This window comes from Muntiacus reevesi, chromosome 13 (genome assembly GCF_963930625.1).
Source record: "Muntiacus reevesi chromosome 13, mMunRee1.1, whole genome shotgun sequence".
In the NCBI taxonomy this organism is placed as follows: domain Eukaryota; kingdom Metazoa; phylum Chordata; class Mammalia; order Artiodactyla; family Cervidae; genus Muntiacus; species Muntiacus reevesi.
The window spans coordinates 10,515,982-10,536,480 of NC_089261.1; the positions used below are offsets into that span (position 1 = coordinate 10,515,982).

At 40.0% G+C, this 20,499-nt stretch overlaps 1 protein-coding gene, 1 non-coding gene and 1 pseudogene across 2 annotated transcripts in view; 1 reads left to right on the top strand and 2 right to left on the bottom strand.

Annotated features, from left to right (window-relative positions):
• SPPL3 (signal peptide peptidase like 3) overlaps positions 1 to 20,499 on the top strand; it is a 96,311-nt gene that overhangs the window by 67,550 nt on the left and 8,262 nt on the right. The window contains exons 3-6 of the mRNA XM_065904194.1: positions 13,851 to 13,939; positions 15,751 to 15,870; positions 16,671 to 16,749; positions 17,641 to 17,753. Of these exons, the coding sequence (XP_065760266.1) occupies positions 13,851 to 13,939; positions 15,751 to 15,870; positions 16,671 to 16,749; positions 17,641 to 17,753 (401 nt within the window). The remainder of the gene's footprint in view (positions 1 to 13,850; positions 13,940 to 15,750; positions 15,871 to 16,670; positions 16,750 to 17,640; positions 17,754 to 20,499) is intronic.
• LOC136146197 (small Cajal body-specific RNA 18) lies at positions 1,354 to 1,436 on the bottom strand. The gene has a single exon (XR_010658928.1). It is a non-coding gene; the product is annotated as a small Cajal body-specific RNA 18 (non-coding RNA).
• Positions 1,512 to 1,640, bottom strand: LOC136146203 (small Cajal body-specific RNA 17; annotated as a pseudogene).

A 20,499-nucleotide genomic window follows, 5' to 3' on the forward strand; every position in this document is an offset into this window, starting at 1 on the left:
ACATGGATTGCTTGATGAAAAGACAGGGAATTCACTAGGGCACAGCCTGCTGGTACCCTGTTGTTGTTGAGTCAGTCGTGTCCAACTCTTTGCAACCTCATGCACTTCAGCACGCCAGGCTTACCTGTCCTTCCCCATCTCCTGGAGCTTGCTCAAGCTCATGTCTGTTGAGTCAGTGATGCCATCCAACCATCTCATCCTCTGTCGTCCCCTTCTCCTCCTGCCTTCATTCTTTCTCAGCATCAGGGTCTTTTCCAGTGAGTCAGTTCTTCACATCAGTTGGCCAGAGTACTGGAGTTTCAGTTTCAGCATCAGTCCTTCTAATGAATATTCAGGACTGATTTCTTTAGGATTGACTGGTTTGATCTCCTTGCAGTCCAAGGGACTCTCCAGATTCTTCTCCAACACCACAGTTCAAAAGCATCAATTCTTCAGCACTCAGCCTTCTTTATGGCCCAACTCTCACATCCCTACATGACTACGGAAAAAAACCATAGCTTTGACTAGATGGACCTTTGTTGGCAAAATAATGTCTCTGCTTTATAATATGCTGTCTAGGTTGGTCATAGCTTTTCTTCCAAGGAGCAAGCATCTTCTAATTTCATGGCTGCAGTCACCATCTGCAGTGATTTTGGAGCCCAAGAAAATAAAGTCTGTCACTATTTCCATTATTTCCCCATCTATTTGCCATGAAATGATGGAACCAGATGCTGTGATCTTCTTTTTTTGAATGTTGAGCTTTAAGCCAACTTTTTTACTCTCTTCTTTCACTTTCATCAAGAGGCTCTTTAGTTCCTCTTAGCTTTCTGCCACTAGGGTGGTGTCTTCTGCATATCTGAGGTTATTCATATTTTTCCTGGCAATCTTGATTCCAGCTTGTGGAGTCATTCAACCTGGCATTTCACATGATGTACTCTGTATATAAGTTATACAGGCAGGGTGACAGTATATACCTTTGATGTACTCCTTTCCCAATTTGGAGCCAGTCCATTGTTCCATGTCCAGTTCTAACTGTTGCTTCTTGACCTGCATTATAGGTTTCTCAGGAGGCAGGTCAGGTGGTCTGGTATTCCCATATCTTGAAGAATTTTTCACAGTTTGATGTGATCCACACAATCAAAGGCTTTAGAATACTCAATGAAGCAGAGGTAGATGTTTTTTTGGAATTCTCTTGCTTTTTCTATGATCCAGTGGATCTCTGGTTCCTCTGCCTTTTCTAAATCCAGCTTCAACATCTGGAAGTTCTCAGTTCATGTACTGTTGAAGCCTAGCTTGGAGAATTTTGAGCATTACTTTGCTAGCGTGTGAAATGAGTGCCATTGTACGATAGTTTTTCTTTTTTTTTCCCCTCTCCGGTCTCAGTCCGTTCTCAGAACACGCTCCATCACCTAATTCCCAGAACTCAGATTGCGCAGTGGTCACGTCATCATCGACCAGGGCTCGCAGAGCGGCAGGGGCCACCCTAACCACACCCAAACCTTAGCCTAACTGCCTCCCCCTAACCTCCCAGCCCCCGGGTCCCTGGCCCCATTTCACCTGACACGTTTTCATTATCCTCTCAGGCGCCGCCAGCCACGGGGCCCGATCATATAAGGAAAATACTGCGCCCTCATCTGGGGGCTGCATCGTGGACCCGGGGGCGCCCTGTCCCCTACACCACTCGCTACACCCACACCTGCAAACCTCCCGGCCCCGCTTCGCGCGCCAGGACCTCCCGGGCGAGTCCAGCCGCCTGTGCGATAGTTTGAACATTCTTTGACATTGCCTTTCTTTGGGATTGGAATGAAAACTAACCTTTTCCAGTCCTGTGGCCACTGCTGAGTTTTCCAAATTTGCTGGCATATTGAGTACAGCACTTTCACAGCATCATCCTTTAGGATTTGAAGTTGCTCAGCTGGAATTCCATCACCTCCGCTAGCTTTGTTCATAGTGATGCTTCCTAAGGCCCACTTGACTTCAGACTCCAGGATGTCTGGCTCTAGGTGAGTGATCACACAATCGTGGTTATCTGGGTCATTAAGATCTTTTTGTATAGTTCTTCTGGGTACCCTGGGGTGCGAAATGATGCTTACTAGTCTGTCTTGCTGTCTGACTTCTGCTGTTTCTACCAGTTTGGATGCTTCTCAGATGTTGTGAGTGACTTCTGTTTGTTACTCTGAGGGGGTCGTTTAGAGATGTATGATTGTAATTGGCTACTAGAATTTTTTTTGGTTAGACATTGACTTTATAAAGAAACCTGATGAAGAAAATAGCTAATGTTTTACTAAACATTTATGTTCCACATACAGTGTTAAAATGTTTTACCTAAAGTCTCATTTAATCCTTGTATCAATTCAACAGAATAGATACTGTTATTCCCATTTTATAAATGAGGAAACTAGGGCCCAGAAATGTTATGTAGCTCACCCAAGTATTAAGTGATGAAGCTGAGATTTAAACTCAGGCAGTACTCTACTGCTGCTGGCTATTGAGAACAATACCATTTCATTTGTGAAGCAAATAAGTTGATCTGATAGTAAAGTCAGAAGAAATGAGAAGTTTCTTAAAAACTCCTTTTTGTGATTTTTTTTTCTTCAGTAGTGGTTCTCCGACCATAAGAATCAGCTAGGGAAGGTTGTTCGGTAGGCTTAGGATGGGAGCACTGTACTCCAGCCTCATTCAGGTGACCTGCACACTGGATAATCTTTCCATTATTGTGCATTGTTGGCTCTTCATTGCTGGTGGCACTTTATGGACCCACTCATTGATATGTTTGTAACCTTTTACAGTTCTATTGAAGCTCTCCTGAGGTTCTCAGAGTCTCCATTTTTTGCCAAGTCAAAAACATTTCCTCTCAGTCTTCATCCTTGCTAAGCCTTGATTGTTTTACCACCGCTTCTTACTGCAGATTTCTCCTCCCTTGGCCTCTGCTTTCATGTGGCCTTCCATATAGGACTTGCACAAGAAATGCCTCTTGAATTTGATTAGCCCTATCCATATTGTCTCTCCCGATGCCCAGCCAAATGTTCTTACCTCTTCTGATTTAGGACCATAAAAAATACATTATTTGCTTATTTAAATAATACATTTTATTTAGAGCTCTGAAGACATGGAGAAAATCATAAAACACAAGGTGAAAGGTTTGTGCACTGTACTGGTTATTTTCCCCCAGGCTTTCACATTTCTAAGTACAGAGGGGAGAACTGTGCCAAATAAAACTAGATTTTAAAGCCCCAAACAAATCCTCAATCTAAGAGCCCTTATATTTGCCATCCCTTGGCTGAGCTCTGCTTGCTAGACTTCCTGTGTTACTTAAAGATGACACCTGATCTCCTTAATCTTTCCAGCTGCTCAGGGGGAGAAAATAGCATAATTGCTCATGTAATAAGTATTTCCCCACAGCCTTTGACAAAAACAGGAAAACATTAATGGAGGGGCAGGGGAGGTGAAAAGGGCCATTCAGACGGGCAGAGGGACTTAGGAATCACAGTGTGAGATGGCTTAGAATTTTTGGGGCAGCTTATTACTGTCAGGACCCTTGAGTTCTGTCCCCACAGGAATCACAGACAAAAGAACAGCAGGTTTGAAGCAGATCTAAACGAAATCAAAAGGAAGATATACATAATTGATAAAAAGGTAATACATAAATATAATACAGATGCATCTCTTTATGTTTATGTAAAGTTACTATATAAGGGAACAATGGAACTTTATTATAGAGTAACTACTACCTTTTTTTAAGGCAAGCACCTCCCTGTGCTTTCTTTCATTTCAAGGGTAGTTTATTTGCTTATACCCAAACCTACTCTAGGAAGACAGTGCAGAGATGATAAGGAATGTACTTTATATGATTTTTTTGACCTTCATACCAAATGCATGTAACTGTAAAGTTAGACCAGGTTAACCAAAATAAGTCTTATTATGGTTCACAAACCAACTCACCATGAGCCATGCTGTGTAGGGCCACCCAAGATGGACAGGGTCATGGTGGAAAGTTCTGACAAAACATGGTCCACTGGAAAGGGGAATGGCAAACACCTCAGTATTCTTGCCTTGAGAACCCCATGAACACTATGAAAAGGCAAAAAGATAGGACACTGAAAGATGAACTCCCCGGGTCGGTAGGTGCCCAGTATGCTACTGGAAATCAGTGGAGAAATAACTCCAGAAAGAATGAAGAGACGGAGCCAAAGCAAAAACAACACTCAGCTGTGGGTATGACTGGTGATGGAAGTAAAGTTTGATGCTGTAAAGAGCAGTATTGCATAGGAACCTGGAATGTTAGGTCCATGAATCAAGGCAAATTGGAAGTGATCAAACAGGAGATGTCAAGAGTGAACATCAACATTTTAGGAATCAGCGAACTAAAGTGGACTGGAATGGGTGAATTTAACTCAGATGACCATTATATCTACTACGGTGGGCAAGAATCCCTTAGAAGAAATGGAGTAGCCATCATAGTCAACAAGAGAGTCTGAAATGCAGTACTTGGATGCAGTCTCAAAAACGACAGAATGATCTCTGTTCATTTCCAAGGCAAACCAGTCAGTATCACAGTAATCCAAGTCTGTGCCCTGACCAGTAATACTGAAGAAGCTGAAGTTGAACGGTTCTATGAAGATTTACAAGACCTTCTGGAACTAATACTCAAAACATATATCCTTTTCATTATAGGGGACTGGAATACAGAAGGAGGAAGTCAAGAGATACCTGGAATAACAAGCAAGTTTGGCCTTGGGAGTACAAAATGAAGCAGGGCAAAGGCTAACAGAGTTTTGCCAAGAGAACGCACTGGTCATAGCAAACACCCTCTTCCAAAAACACAAGAGACGACTCTACACATGGACATCACCAGATAGTCAACACCAAAAGCAGATTGATTATATTCTTTGCAGCCAAAGATGGAGAAACTTTATTCAGTCAGCAAAAACAAGACTGGGAGCTGACTGTGGCTCAGATCATGAACTCCTTATTGCAGAATTCAGACTTAAATTGAATAAATTAGGGAAAACCACTAGACCATTCAGGTATGACCTAAATCAAATCCCTTTAAATTATATAGTGGAAGTGACAAATAGATTCAAGGGATTAGATCTGATAGAGTGCCTGAAGAACTATGGATGGGGGTTCGTGACATTGTACAGGATGGAGGGGTCAAGACCATCCCCAAGAAAAAGAAAGGCAAAAAGGCAAAATGGTTGTCTGAGGAGGCCTTACAAATAGCTGAGAAGAGGAGAGAAGCAAAAGGCAAAGGAGAAAAGGAAAGATATACCCAATTTGAATGCAGAGTTCCAGAGAACAGCAAGGAGAGATAAGAAAGCCTTCCTCAGTGATCAGTGCAAAGAAATAGAGGAAAACAATAGACTGCGAAAGACTAGTGATCTCTTCAAGAAAATCAGAGATACCAAGGGAACATTTCATGCGAAGATGGGCACAATAAAGGACAGAAATATCCTTGATTTTTAATATCAAGGATATTTCTAATATCCTTGACCTAATATCAAGAAGAGGTGGTAAGAATACACAGAAGAGCTATACAGAAAAGGTCTTACTATACTACAAAGCCACAGTCATCAAGACAGTATGGTACTGGCACAAAGACAGAAATATAGATCAACGGAACACAATAGAAAGCCCAGAGATAAATCCACGAACCTATGGACACCTTATCTTCGACAAAGGAGGCAAGGATATACAATGGAAAAAAGACAACCTCTTTAACAAGTGGTGCTGGGAAAATTGGTCAACCACTTGTAAAAGAATGAAGCTAGAACACTTTCTAACACCATACACAAAAATAAACTCAAAATGGATTAAAGATCTACTAAGTGTAAGACCAGAAACTATAAAACTCCTAGAGGAGAACATAGGCAAAACACTCTCCGACATAAATCACAGCAGGATCCTCTATGACCCCCCTCCCAGAATATTGGAAATAAAAGCAAAAATAAACAAATGGGACCTAATGAAACTTAAAAGCTTTTTGCACAACAAAGGAAACTATAAGCAAGGTGAAAAGACAGCCCTCAGATTGGGAGAAAATAATGGCAAGTGAAGCAACAGACAAAGGATTAATCTCAAAAATATACAAGCAACTCCTGCAGCTCAATTCCAGAAAAATATATGACCCAATCAAAAAATGGGCCAAAGAACTAAACAGACATATCTCCAAAGAAGACATACAGATGGCTAACAAACACATGAAAAGATGCTCAACATCACTCATCATCAGAGAAATGCACATCAAAACCACAATGAGGTACCATTACACGCCAGTCAGGATGGCTGCTATCCAAAAGTCTACAAGCAATAAATGCTGGAGAAGGTGTGGAGAAAAGGGAACCCTCTTACACTGTTGGTGGGAATGCAAACTAGTACAGCCACTATGGAGAACAGTGTGGAGATTGCTTAAAAAACTGGAAATAGAACTGCCGTATGACCCAGCAATCCCACTCCTGGGCATACACACCAAGGAAACCAGATCTGAAAGAGACACGTGCACCCCAGTGTTCGCAGCACTGTTTATAATAGCCAGGACATGGAAGCAACCTAGATGCCCATCAGCAGACGAATGGATAAGGAAGCTGTGGTACATATACACCATGGAATATTACTCAGCTATTAAAAAGAATTCATTTGAATCAGTTCTAATGAGATGGATGAAACTGGAGCCCATTATACAGAGTGAAGTAAGCCAGAAAGATAAAGAACATTACAGAATACTAACACATATATATGGAATTTAGAAAGATGGTAATGATAACCCTGTATGCAAAATAGAAAAAGAGACACAAATGTACAGAACAGACTTTTGGACTCTGTGGGAGAAGGCGAGGCTGGGATGTTTCGAGAGAACAGCATCGAAACATGTATATTATCTATTGTGAAACAGATCACCAGCCCAGGTTGGATGCATGAGACAAGTACTTGGACTTGGTGCACCGGGAAGACCCAGAGGGATCAGGTAGAGAGGGAGGTGGGATGGGGGATCGGGATGGGGAATACATGTAACTCCATGGCTGATTCATGCCAATGTATGACAAAACCCACTACAATATTGTAAAGTGATTAGCCTCCAACTAATAAAAATAAATGAAAAAAATTAAGAAATAAAAACAAAAAAGGTCTTAATGACCCAGATGATCTTGATGGTGTGATCACTCATCTAGAGCCAGAGATGCTGGAGTCCGAAGTCAAGTGGGCCTTAGGAAGCATCACTATGAGCAAAGCTAGTGGCAGTGATGGAATTCCAGCTGAGTTATTTCACCTAAAAGATGATGCTGTGAAAGTGCTACACTCAATATGCCAGCAAATTTGGAAAACTCAGCAGCGGCCACAGGACTGGAAAAGGTCAGTTTTCATTCCAATCCCAAAGAAAGGCAATGTCAAAGAATGTTCAAACTACTGCATAATTGTACTCATTTCACACGCTAGCAAAGTAATGCTCAAAATTCTCCAAGCCAGGCTTCAACAGTACATGAACCGTTAACTTTCAGATGTTGAAACTGGATTAAGAAAAGGCAGAGGAACCAGAGATCAAATTGCCAACCTTGGATCACAGAAAAAGCGAGAGAATTCCAGAAAAACATCTACTTCTGCTTTATTGATTATGCCAAAGCCTTTGACTGTGTGGATCACAACAAACTGTGGAAAATTCTTCAAGAGATGGGAATACGAGACCACCTGAGCTCCCTTCTGAGAAATCTGTATGCAGGTCGAGAAGCAACAGTTAGAACTGGACATGGAACAGCAAACTGCTTCCAAATAGGGAAAGGAGTACATCAAGGTTGGATATTGTCATCCTCCTTATTTTAACTCATAGGCAGAGTACATCATGTGAAATGCTGGGCTGGATGAAGCACAAGCTGGAATCAAGATTGCTGGGAGAAATATCAATAACCTCAGATATGCAGATGACACCCCCTTAGTGGCAGAAAGCGAAGAACTACTAAAGAGCCTCTTGATGAAAGTGAAAGAGGAGAGTGAAAAAGTTGACTTAAAGCTCAACATTCAGAAAACTAAGATCATGGCATCTGGTCCCATCACTTCATGGCAAATAGATGGGGAAACAATGGAAACAGTGGCAGACTTTATTTTCTTGGGCTCCAAAATCACTGCAGATGGTGACTGCAGCCATGAAATTAAAAGATGCTTGCTCCTTGGAAGAAAAGTTATGGTCATAGATGGCAAGTAATGTCTCTGCTTTTTAATATGCTAACAAAGGTCCGTCTAGTCAAAGCATGGTTTTTCCAGTAGTTGTGTATGGATGTGACAGTTGGACTATATAAAGAAAGCTGAGTGCCGAAGAATTGATGCTTTTGAACTGTGGTGTTGGAGAAAAATCTGGAGAGTCCCTTGTACTGCAAGGAGATCAAACCAGTCAATCCAAAAGGAAACCATTCTAATTTTTCTAGGAACACACATTTAGCTTACAGGAAAGTTCAACCATATAGTGTTTACCTTGAGCAAGTGAACGCTCCCTTTCATTGTGCTTCCTTCCAATATTAGAATGGTCAAAAAACATGGTATTCTTAAATACTAAAATAAAAATTCCATTTTGCCTTTCTTCTCCAGTATTCATAATTGTATTCCATTATCAGAATTCAAACAGGTGAACAAGTATAACTTTCAGTAACTGTATTCTCAGCTCCCTTTTGCTTCCTGCAATTGTCAGTTGTTTATTTTCACTCTGCCCTGTTCAAAAGTATTTCAGACCATTAAGTTTTTACAAGCTGTGATGAGATAAAGTAACTTAGAATGGGGCCAAAGAAAAGGTATGGGTGGGAAACAGAGCCAAAAATAAGTCTAAAAATGCATACCATAGTGGCCAACACCCCTCCTTACAGATACACAGTAAGCTTTCTAGCAGCCAACTTTCAGAAGAAAGAAGGAAATTTAAAACTTTACAATGTCCTGAATAAAAGAACCAAATTGTGCAGGTGAATTACAGTTATTCTTGCTTTTAAGATCAGACATAGGTTTATCCCAAAGACCCTCAGAAAGAAGATGCAACATTTTATTTCATAACATTTCATAACAGACATTGGTTGTTTTGTTGACTGAATCATAGTGCTCTTCAATATAACCTGGTGGCATTTCATGAAATTAGATTTCAGCAAAAGCAGTTTTGCCAAAATTGAGGAGACACAACCAGTAGCAGAAAGTTGTGGTCTAGATTGCTAGCTTACTGTGATCTAATGGTATCTAAATAAATCAGTGGGTTATTAGTTCTTCAACTGATTATTGATCTCGTGATAAACGTGGGCAGTGGTCCAGGCATGTACTCTATGGCTGGCTGAATATAGGCCTCTTTGTCTTAACAGTTCTCACGACACATTTGCATTTTTATCACAACCTAGGAGCCTGAAATGGTCTAACTATAAGCCCACATTTCCCCTTGTCCCGAGCAAGCAGTGGAAGTTCTTATGGGCCCAGGACTTTCCCAGAAAATCCCCTGTAATTCAATCTAGTACCTAAAGATACTAAAAGTTGATTTCCTTAAGTTCTATTCTTTACAGCTAACTCAGTTTTAGCCTGAAAGAACATTTAGAGCAAATATCACTAGATCTCCACCTCCACCTCAATAAAACCTTAGTAAAGCTCTCAAAGAATGTTAAACTACTTCCTGATGCAGTATCTGAATCAAACTACTGGGTTGGCAAAAAATTTGTTAGTTTTTCCATAAGATGTTATGGGAAAACCCAAATGAAATTTTTGGCTAACCCAGTACGTTGAAGTGACCCAAAAATGCACAGTGGGATTTGTACTTGTATATCAACTTAAATTTGAAGAATGTTGATCAGTTGTCATTCTTTCTGACACTGTTTATTTGGCAGACTCAGTTGTTGGTTATACACCACCCAGTTTGAGATCAAAACTGTATCATCTTCCTGTAAAAGGTTACTTTTCTTGCTGTTTGTCTCTCCTAAGGCAGGAATTGAGCCAAAAATGATATCAGATCGAGTCAACTATTCTTGACTTTTTTAAAATAGTTTTTTAAGTTATTTTTGGCTGTGCTGGGCCTTCATTGCTTTCGAGGGCTTTCTCTCTGCAGCAAGCGGGGGCTACTGCTTATTGCTGTGTGCTGGTTTCTCATTACGGTGGCTTTTCCTTGGAGCACAGGTTTACGGTGCATGGGCTCAGCAGTTATGGCTCCCGGGCACTAGAGTGCTGGCTCAGTAGTTGCGGCTCCTGGGCCCTAGAGCTCTGGCTCAGTTGTTGCGGTTCCCGGGCTCTGAGCGCTGACTCAGCAGTTGCGGTTCCCGGGCTCTGAGTGCTGGCTCAGTAGTTGCGGCTCCCAGGCCCTAGGGCGCTGGCTCAGTAGTTGCGGCTCCCGGGCCCTAGGGCGCTGGCTCAAGGTTGCGGCTCCCGGGCTTAGCTGCTCCTTGTCATGTGGGACCTTCCCGGTTCAGGAATTGAACTTGTGTCTCCTGCATTGGCAGGTGGGTTCTTATCCACTGTGCCACCAGGAAGTCCCTATTTTTTTTTTTTAAATGAAAAGGAGTTGTATGTATTGATGTGGAAATATATCCTTGGCATACTATCGAATGAAGATTAATTTGTGAAATGACAGCTGTGCAGCGTGGGTAACCATTACTGGACCCGTCACAGTAGCCTGGGATCTGTTAAACCTAGGTCCATGGATCTTGTTTTAGAAAGCTGGAATACATGTATCTTCATGTTTGAGCAAATATATGGGTCCTCACAGCCTTATTTAGCCAGACTTCAGTTTTGTGTAATAGTGACCCATGGTAATGTTTGACAGGGCAAGGCCAAAAAAAAAAGAAAAAGAAAAATTTACTACAATGTTAAATACAAAAGGTTTTTGTTTTTTTTATTTAAAATTCTTTATAGAAGATAATGAATTGTATAAGCAAAAATAATAATATAGTATGGTGTTCATAGCATGACATGTAAAAATGCACGGTAATAATAGTACAGGTGTTAAGAGGGAAATAAACATAAACTGTTGTCAGGTTTTAATACTATAAATGAAGTACTGCCATATAACTTGAAGGTAGGCTGTGTTGATTAAAGATGTACACTATAAACTTTACCACAGCCAGTAAAATAAAAGAACAAAGAGTTATAGCTAATAAGACAACAAAGGAAATAAAAGTCATTAAAAAAATACTGTAACAAAATACTGAAACAAAAAGTAACACTCTTCAGTGTAGCAAATAAGACATCAAGAAGGAATTGGAAAATATTTTGAATTAAAGTGAAAACATACAAACCTTATGGCCTGCTGCAAAAGCAAAGGGAATTGTAGCCCCAAATACCTGGGTTAGATAGAGGAGAAAGTTCCAATGACTTAAGCCTTTCACCATTTCTGACTAAACTAGGGAAATGGAGCACATTAAACCGTATTCAGTAGACAGAAGGAAGGAATAAAGATCAAAGCCAAAGTAAGTCAAATAGATTTTCTCTGTGGAGAAAAATGGCTGAAACTAAAAGCTGATTAAAAAAAAAAAAATAAAAGTTGGTAACCCTCTAGCCAGACTAACCTGAGGGAAAAAAGAAGAGAGACTTAGTATCAGGGACAGGAGGTGATATTACTAGAGTGTACAGATATTAAAAGGATAGTAAGGGGTGGCCATAAACAACTTGATGCCAATAAATTTGATGACTTAGATGAAATGGATAAATTTTTTGATTTATCTGTAAGTGACAGTCTATACCCAAGGGCACTCAAGAAGAAACAGGTAACCTGAATAGGCCTGTATTCACTAAAGAAACTTAAAATCGCCAGTGTTTCCTGCAATGGCTGCAGCAGTTGACAGCCCCACCTGCAGCGTGTGATGTTTCACAGCCTTGCTGACCCTTGGTGGTTATCTGATGCTTTGGTCACAGCCCTCCTAATTGGTATGTAGTGGGTACCTCATTGTGATTTTGACTTGTATTTCCCTGATCAATAGGATTGTTTAAGAACTTTTCATGTTCTCACTGGCCATTTGCTTATCTTCTTTGGCAAGAGATACATTCACTATCCACCCACTTTTTATTTGGGTTGTCTTTCTATTATTGAATTGGAGGAGTTCTTTCTATATTCTAAATGTAAGGCCCTTCTCAGATACATAAGAGCACATATTTTATCCCATCTTTAGGGGTTCTCTCTTCTTTTTTTTTTTTAAAGTATTCCTTGGCGCTCACAAGGTTTTTAATTTTGTTTAAGTCCAATTTGTCAATTTTTCAGTTGTGTTTTTTGGTGTCATAGATAAGAATCCACTGCCAAATCCAAGGTCACAAAGATTTTGTCCCAAGTTTTATAGTTTTAGCTCTCAAATTATTTAAATTTAAATTAATTAAAATGAAATGGAATGCAGAATTCAGTCCTTCAGTTGCACTCACACATTTCAAGTGTTCATGGGCTCATGTCTACCAAATAGATCAGTGCAGGGTACAGGGCATTTCCACCATCACAGGAAGTTCTTTTGGACGCACAGATACTTTAAACGAAGGCAGTAGTAGAAAATGAGCTAAGGACTTGAACAGTTCAAACAAAGAGAAAGAAATGGGCAAGGTCATTACATAAAATTGTTAGTGGTTAAAGGATTCTAAATTAGGACATGTACAGCATTTTTAGTTCCTCAGATTGAATATGCCTACTTTCATCAGGTCTGACTCAGAAATAGTACTGATGAGCCCTGCATGCCCCATTTAAAATTTCAGATCTACCCTCTCCATTTCCTGCCTTTTTGCTTAGCTGTTACCATTAACATACCATATACAGTATTTAATTTTTCTTGTTTATTGTCAGTCTCCCCACTCTTCAAATATAAAATCCCTGAGAGCCTGTTTTTCTCTCTACCTGTTGTCTCTCCAGTAGCTAAAACATTCTCGGATACAGCAGTAACTCAATACATGTTACTGTTGAGGAAGAGCTGATACGGTGAAGAGAAACAAGTGCTCTTGATAGCTTACGGTGTACGAGGTTGAATTCATGATCTCCGAAGATGTAGCTTTGGGACCAGGGACCAGGCTTGATCACTCAAGACCTTTGGTGTAGCAGAGTTTTATTACTTTGGTGTAGCAGAGTTTTATTAAAGGGAAAAAGGGACAGAGAAATCTTCTGACACAGACATCAGAAGGGGGACGAAGAGTACCCCGTCCCTAGTCTTAGCAAGGCCTTACATACTTTCTACCAGACCTACTACAACAGACATCTTAAGTTAACAAGATTAGAACTAACAATAGAAAGGTCTTACCAGACCCACTCTTAGAGTATACAAGTTTTAAAATAACAAGATTAGTCAGAAGATTCTTTTTAAGGAGAAATAAATTCTCGAGCAAGATATGTTGTTATATAGTCATTGGTACAGAGTTTAAGGGAAAACATACATCCTTGAGCAAGATGAGTTGTTTTGTTGTGCAATTATCAGCTCTGGGCTTAAAAAAATGTTTGTCCTTTTCTCCTCTGTGAGAACTCCAGACCCCTGTCTCCTCCTTAAGAGCCCCAGACCCCTTTCTCCTCCTTGGGGACCCCAGACTTCTCATCAGCCTGCCTAGGAGTTGACTCTCCCTCCCCTGCACTGCTCTGAGAGTACACTGGCCCACCTTTTTGGAAGCAGTTGTGTGGTGTGTAAAAGCTTCAAACTGTGCTTGCCTTTTGACCCAGTGTTTCTCCTTCTAGGTACTTACCATAAGGAAGTCATTAAAGATGTGCACAGAGATACGGCCACGGTGGAATGCTTTTATCTGCTGTCAGAAAAACTCTTGAACTAGCATGGAGACCTGTTTGGCAGAGCTGTTCAAAAGAAATCTTCCTTTCTTTCCTAGTGCTTTAACATTTAAAACTATGTCTCATTACTCACTTTTCTGGTCTAGTTCTTTCTTGAAACTAAAACTTACCTATACAATTTTCCCCACAGGTCCCTTAATATGGACTTTGAAAACCAAGATAAGGAGAAAGACAGTAACAGTTCCTCTGGGTCTTTCAATGGCAACAGCACCAATAACAGTAAGGCACTTTTTGACAGTTAACTGTCTACATGTAGTGGTCTTAATTTGATTCTTCCTATAACCCCAATTGATAATTTACTGGGTTTAAGAATTACAGTTGGTATAATAATACAGTTGAATCTTTATGGTATAATTTGTTAAATGTTTTACGTTCTGAATCTGAGCTACAGATTTCTTGTGAAGTCCCTTTAATTCATGCCTTAAACCTTGCAGCCAATATTCTTTATTTCCTTAAAGACAAGCAAGATAGATGGGTATCTGTCTGATTGTAACTTCATTTAAGTCCTTTGGTGAGATTGTTAATTTTGTACGTGTTGATCATAAATTCATTTAGTGACTCTTAAAGATAGCTACTTGCAGTACCTGTAGAACTATTGTATCTCTTCTGGTACTTCAGATATTAAAGGATGTTTGCTTTGAAGAAACAGAGGTATGCCATATGGCAAGTGTTCAGCAGCAGCATTCATAATAGCCAAAAAGTAGAAGCAAGTCAAAGATCAGTAAACTAGTTAATGGCATAAGCAGCATACAGTATGTCCATGCAATGGAATGCTTACTATTCAGTATTAAAAAGAATAAATTACTGAAACATGCTCCAGCATAGATACACATCAGAACATTGCTAAGTAAAAAAGGCCAGATAGAAAAACAGTGTATTTTAAGAATCCAATTATATGAAATTTCCAAAAAGACAAATACAGAGAGACAGAAAGTAGATTAGTGGTTTCCTGGGGCAAGGGATGGGAAGGAGAATTAACAGTTAACTGGCATGAGGGATCTTCTTGAGATGAGGACATTGTAAAACTAGATTATAGTGGTCCTTTCACACTTGGTGCATGCTAAGTCGCTTCAGTCGTGTCCAACTCTTTGTGACCTTATGGACTGTAACCTGCCAGGCTCCTCTGTCCGTGGGACTCTCCAGGCAAGAGTACTGGAGTGGGTTACCGTTTCCTCCTCCAGGGGATCTTCTGGACCCTAGGATCAAACCACGGTCTCTTATGTCTCCTGCATTTGCAGGCGATTCTTTACCACTAGTGCCACCTGGGTAGCTTCACACTTGATAATTTACCCAAAAAAATACTGAATTACTTAATACGGGTAAATTTTATGGTATGTGAATTGTACTAGAAAGTTGGTAATGCTTATTATAGAAAGTACTAAATTAGAAATAAGGAGACTTGATAATATTAAGTGATCAATATTAAGTACCTACCATTCATTTGACATTTATTAGATATTTTGAAAGATGCAAAAAGAGTTAGTACTCAAGCTGTCCCATAGGCAGTGTGGCCAGAATACTCCCAAGCTGTTAGTAAAGTGCTGAAACAGCAAATACCTTTTCCCCCGTACCTCGAGCAGGTGCTTTTTCTTATGGCCCTTTACCATAGCCTCAGAGTCCTTCTGAACCAGCGTCTGCTGTCAGTAGGTCAGAGTAAGCATCAGTGGTGAAGTCATTTTGACATCCATGTACAAAGAGAGAAACAGAAGCCAAGATGGGCAGCAGTAGGTCAAGTTAGTAAGGGGTTCTCCTGGAGAAGGTGAGTTTGACGTGAAACGTGATCTTGGATCACTGGACGAGCATAGCGTACCGGCGCAGAGCAGGAGGTGAGCACCTGCCATGGGGAAGGCGCCATGAGGACAGCAGGGAGCTCATAGTCTTGTTTCCTAGGAAAGAACCCGAGGGCCTGGGTATTCTCTGTCATATGTACCAATCCCTAGAACTGTCTGCACTTTGATGAGTTAATGTATTTAAGTCCATGGGCGCAGAACCTGTTACGTAAACTGTTAATATGCCCCTTTCTCTTTCAGGTATCCAGACCATTGACTCTACCCAGGCCCTGTTCCTTCCAATTGGAGCATCCGTCTCTCTCCTAGTAATGTTCTTCTTCTTTGACTCAGTTCAAGTAGTTTTTACAATATGTACAGCAGGTAAATGAGTTCTGCTATCTAGTCTTAACCTTAAAAGGAAATTTTTTAACATTTTTAAAAATCACCGTTCAAAAATTTATACACCACCCCATGCAAGTTTTTCTTCCTAAGTCTTCTTTCTCTCCAAGTTTGTCTTTTTCTCCCCCCACCCCTCCCTGAACCACTTGATACCTCTGTCATCAGTTCCAACTCTCCAACTCAGTCTGGACAAAAGGCTAGGGGTTAAAAACTCAAGAACTTTGTGGCACCAGAGCAGAATTGCTTTGGCTGTGACTCCTTGTCTGATAAGTTACCAGAAGGTCCAGTTTGGTAGAGTGGTTATTGGCAACCCTTACGCATGCATGTTTCTGCAGATAGAAACACTGAGAGCTAATCACAGTAATTGGACTGTCAGCTATCTGATCAGTTTTCAAGATGCTTGATGGTGGACACGTATCAATATAAAACATCAAAATGCTAGCCTTCAATATTTTAAAGCAATTAGCCTCTAATTAAATTAATTTTAAAAATGCTAGCCTTGTTAGATCATACTCTGGCCCGCTGTTTATCATTTCTTGTTGAGATAGACAAGAAAGAAAACCTGCCAATGCTACCCCTACCTCAAATCAGGTATGCAAAGAGGTTATCTGTGTAATGCTAAAGAAAGATACTTTTCTTTTCTCTAGTTAATTAATATTATTGTATACACTTGTTGAGGAAAGTATTGTAGGCAATAATTATTTCCGTAAGTCATGCCATTTTTCTTATGATTAGTAAAACATTAAACAATAAAATATTAACCATACATTTTCTTTCTGTAGTTCTTGCAACGATAGCTTTTGCTTTTCTTCTTCTCCCGATGTGCCAGTATTTAACAAGGCCTTGTTCACCTCAGAACAAGTAAGGACTTGGGATTTTCCTCTAAACTATTAAGTGTGTATGTTTTTTTTTCTTCGTACTTGATAGCAATATTAAGAGTACATTTTCTGATATTGACTGAAGCACGAAAATGCCAGAAGACTAGAAAATGAAATGTTTGATTTTTTAAAACTGGAAAATAGTACTTCTTTCGCACCTTCTCATAGCAGAGGAAATCTAAACAAATCTTAGGAAGTCAGTCATTGCAGTATGCTTCCTTGCTTAGATTATTTAAAGTTGAGCAAGTTTCTTTATCCTTTTACTAGTTAATAGAATATGAAAATAGTGCTTGACTCAGACATTCTTTCCTTTTGTCACTGATGACCTAGAATATATACTAGCCACTTAGGTGTAATTCTAGTGTTCACACCTTAACTCCTAAATCTATTGCTTCATGGAAACAAAATGCTGTGCTAATGGAGATGCTGTATGTTCTTAGGAAATCAGTTGCTTCTGGTGGCTGATTTTCCCAGGAATTAGTGATAACCAAATAGATGGACTATTTTAATTTTATTCATCTTTGGTTAATGAATTGAATTGTTGACTTTCCTCATTTTGTCTTCCTCATAAGAATTAGAAATTTCTCTGTATTTAGATTTTTCAAATATTGATATTATCACTTTAAACTTCTCAATACCCATGTTGGTATCTGGGATAAAAGGTACATTATCTAATGGGTGCAGAAATGTAATCCTTCTGAACTTTCTGTAGTTTCTTTCAAAGAAATGTGGGTATTTTGGATTTCTGGATATCTCGGTATTGCCTGCTATTTTAATCTGGCCATCATAAATTGTGATCATAGAGAACCAAAGGAGGGTTTGCTTACTGAACATAATTTACTGTCTATTAGTCCAATCAGTGTGTGTTTTCCAGGATTTCCTTTGGTTGCTGTGGACGTTTCACTGCTGCTGAGTTACTGTCATTCTCTCTGTCTGTCATGCTCGTCCTCATCTGGGTTCTCACTGGCCATTGGCTTCTCATGGATGGTAAGTAACTACTGGGTGACAAGTTGAAATTGTAATTTCATTTATGGTTAAATTTGTCCTCTCTTCCTCTATTTTCTGTGTTTTAGTAATATATTACTTCTGATTACCTTGAATTATTAGGTCTCCAGAGACAGTGTTTTGTATCAGTTTTAACCCATACTCTTTTATTTTCTAATAACAGCTTTTTTGAGGTGTAATTCACATATCATACAATTTATATATTTAAAGTGTACAATTCAGTCATTTTTAGTATGTTCAGGGTGGGGCAGCCACCACTTTAGAGCATTTTCACACCCACACTCCAAAACCCACAGCCATTAGCAGTCACTTCCCCGTTCCCCCACCCCAGCCCCAGATATCCCCTAGTTTACTTTGCGTTTCAGTGAATTTGTCTCTTATGGACATTTTGCATGAATGATATCATATATGACCTTTTTTGTCTCTTCTTTTACTTAGCATACTGTTTTCAAGGTTCATCCATGTTGTACCATACATCAGTACTTCTCTGTTCCTTTTTATGGCCAGATATTGTTTAATTTTATAGATGCATCAATTTTATTTATCCATTCATTAGTTGTTTGCACTTTTTTGACTGTGAATAATGCTACTGGGAGTACAAATTTTTGTACTTTCTTAATATAAATAGGATTATACTGTAATATATCCATATTATATATAAATATGAGGAATATATAATAGTGTATTGATATAAATACATGTCTATATCATTATATACAGAGTAATAGTAGCTAACATTGAGCTGCTGAGTGTTTTACATGGATTTTTCTCATGAAATCCTGAAAACAACTATTTGAATTAGGTACTGTTGTTCTTATTTTACAGAAGAAGAAATAAGTTCAGAGAAGTGACTTTTAGTCTCTTCTTAAGACCCTGTAACCATCTTTGCCTCCTTTTTCATTCATTCCTTCTGTCGTTTTCACAGTTCACTTTACTAACCTCATGAGATTTTATCTATCTGCCTTGCCCCATGAAGTCTGTTCACCCTTTGCTTTCTTTCGGTGTTTCAGAAGGGAAGGAAGTTGAAATACTACAGTCAGTTTTTTGCTGTTTTAGCTCATCTATGTTGTAATGTGTATCAACAGTGTGTAAAGAATTTTTTAAAGGGAGGAGTTTGGAAAGCAGAGATATGGGTATGGGTGGCTCTTCTTCCTCTGACCCATTCCAAGCAACCACAGGGCTAACCCAGACCTTGGAACAGAGCTCTCTGAAGGCACTGCCAGGTCCGAGGGGCTCCCCTTCTTGCCAGGCACCATATCCCTGCAGCTGAGAGGACGGTGCGCCTGCAGCGGGGCTGTCCCTCAGTGCTGTCTCAGCACAGAGCAGGTGTGCCTGTGCAGAAACGGCACAGGGCTTCTGTGGGGTGGCTCTACACACCTGTGCACGTGTTCACATCTGCAGAACTGCACATCTAAGCCAAACTGCTATTTCTGCAGGTGATAATCTGTAAAATGTTAAATATATGTACTTATGATTTTATATAATTTGTTTGTATATATTTGAGGCTGTCCAAGTGCGGGTCGGAAAAGAATTTCCAGACACAGAACATCTCAGAAGGGAAGGAGTTTATTAAGAACAAAGAGCAGAGATACTGTGAGCACAATGGGCAGACCTCTGGACAGACCAGGGAGAGTTGACAGTATTCGTGAGTTAATAGCCAATTTTTATAGCCTGAAGACAAGAGTAACTTCCTGCCGGAGGGTTGGCATTAGGTGACAGGTTGGGGCGCTATAGGGTGTTTACTAGAGTGGGCATCTTTGCCTAATTGGGCGTCAGGAAGCCTGACAGTGATGATCAGGGGCTTTTGGCAACGGTCACAAAGGGGCTCAATTAGCTTTGGAGGTGACTTTGGTTCTGGGCTCTGCTTCTGCGGCCGTGGTACGAGGCCTCGCACCTGTGGCCTGAACGTGACTCTGCATACTTGCTGTCATACTTGTTGTTGAGTGCTTTTTTTTTTTTTTTTAAATAGTGCCTACCATAGACCAAGTATGGGAACTCAAAAGCAGTTCCTTGAGGTTGCAGATCAAGTTACCGTTTAGACTTACATACAGACCTTTAAATGACTCAGTAGGAAGTCAGAGTCTCAATCACCAGGCCCAGTCTGTGTAGTGACGGACTGATCTCTTGACATGCTTGGTCTCTTGCGGTAGTGCCGTGTATTGCCTGATTTTTTAAAAAAATTAACTATGATCATTTGCTTCAGTACTTGAATATCCACTGTGGATATAAATATGCATTCTGAAGTGCAGTGTTTAGAATTTTTAAGTGGTTTATTGAACTGCTAAATTTCCTAGATTCAAGTATCTGTGCTTTGAGTATCCTTGTGGATTGGTGGTTGATAATTTAAGTGCTTCTGAGGGTTGATAAAGAATAAGTTGAGAAGAAGAAATTCCATCCAAAGTCGCCACAGGGCTTGGCCAGATTACAGCAGAAGGGTAAGAACTGTTTTGTAGCGACTAGAAGTTAGTAGTAGTGTAGCCATTAACTTGCATTTGACTTTTCCTGACATTAACTCCTGATTCCTGCCAAGGGCTGATGGTTAACCAGAAGCAGTGTTGAAATCGAGCATGTAGCTGATTTTGAAAGACTTTAATAGAACCTAATTGCGCTTTAAAATATGTATTGTAGAAAATTAAGGAGTGTTGGTCCTGTTAATGATTGGAGTAGTGTCAGTCAGTCAGTCTCACAGCTGCTCTTGTGATTATGGCCCTTTAATCTCATCCAGTCC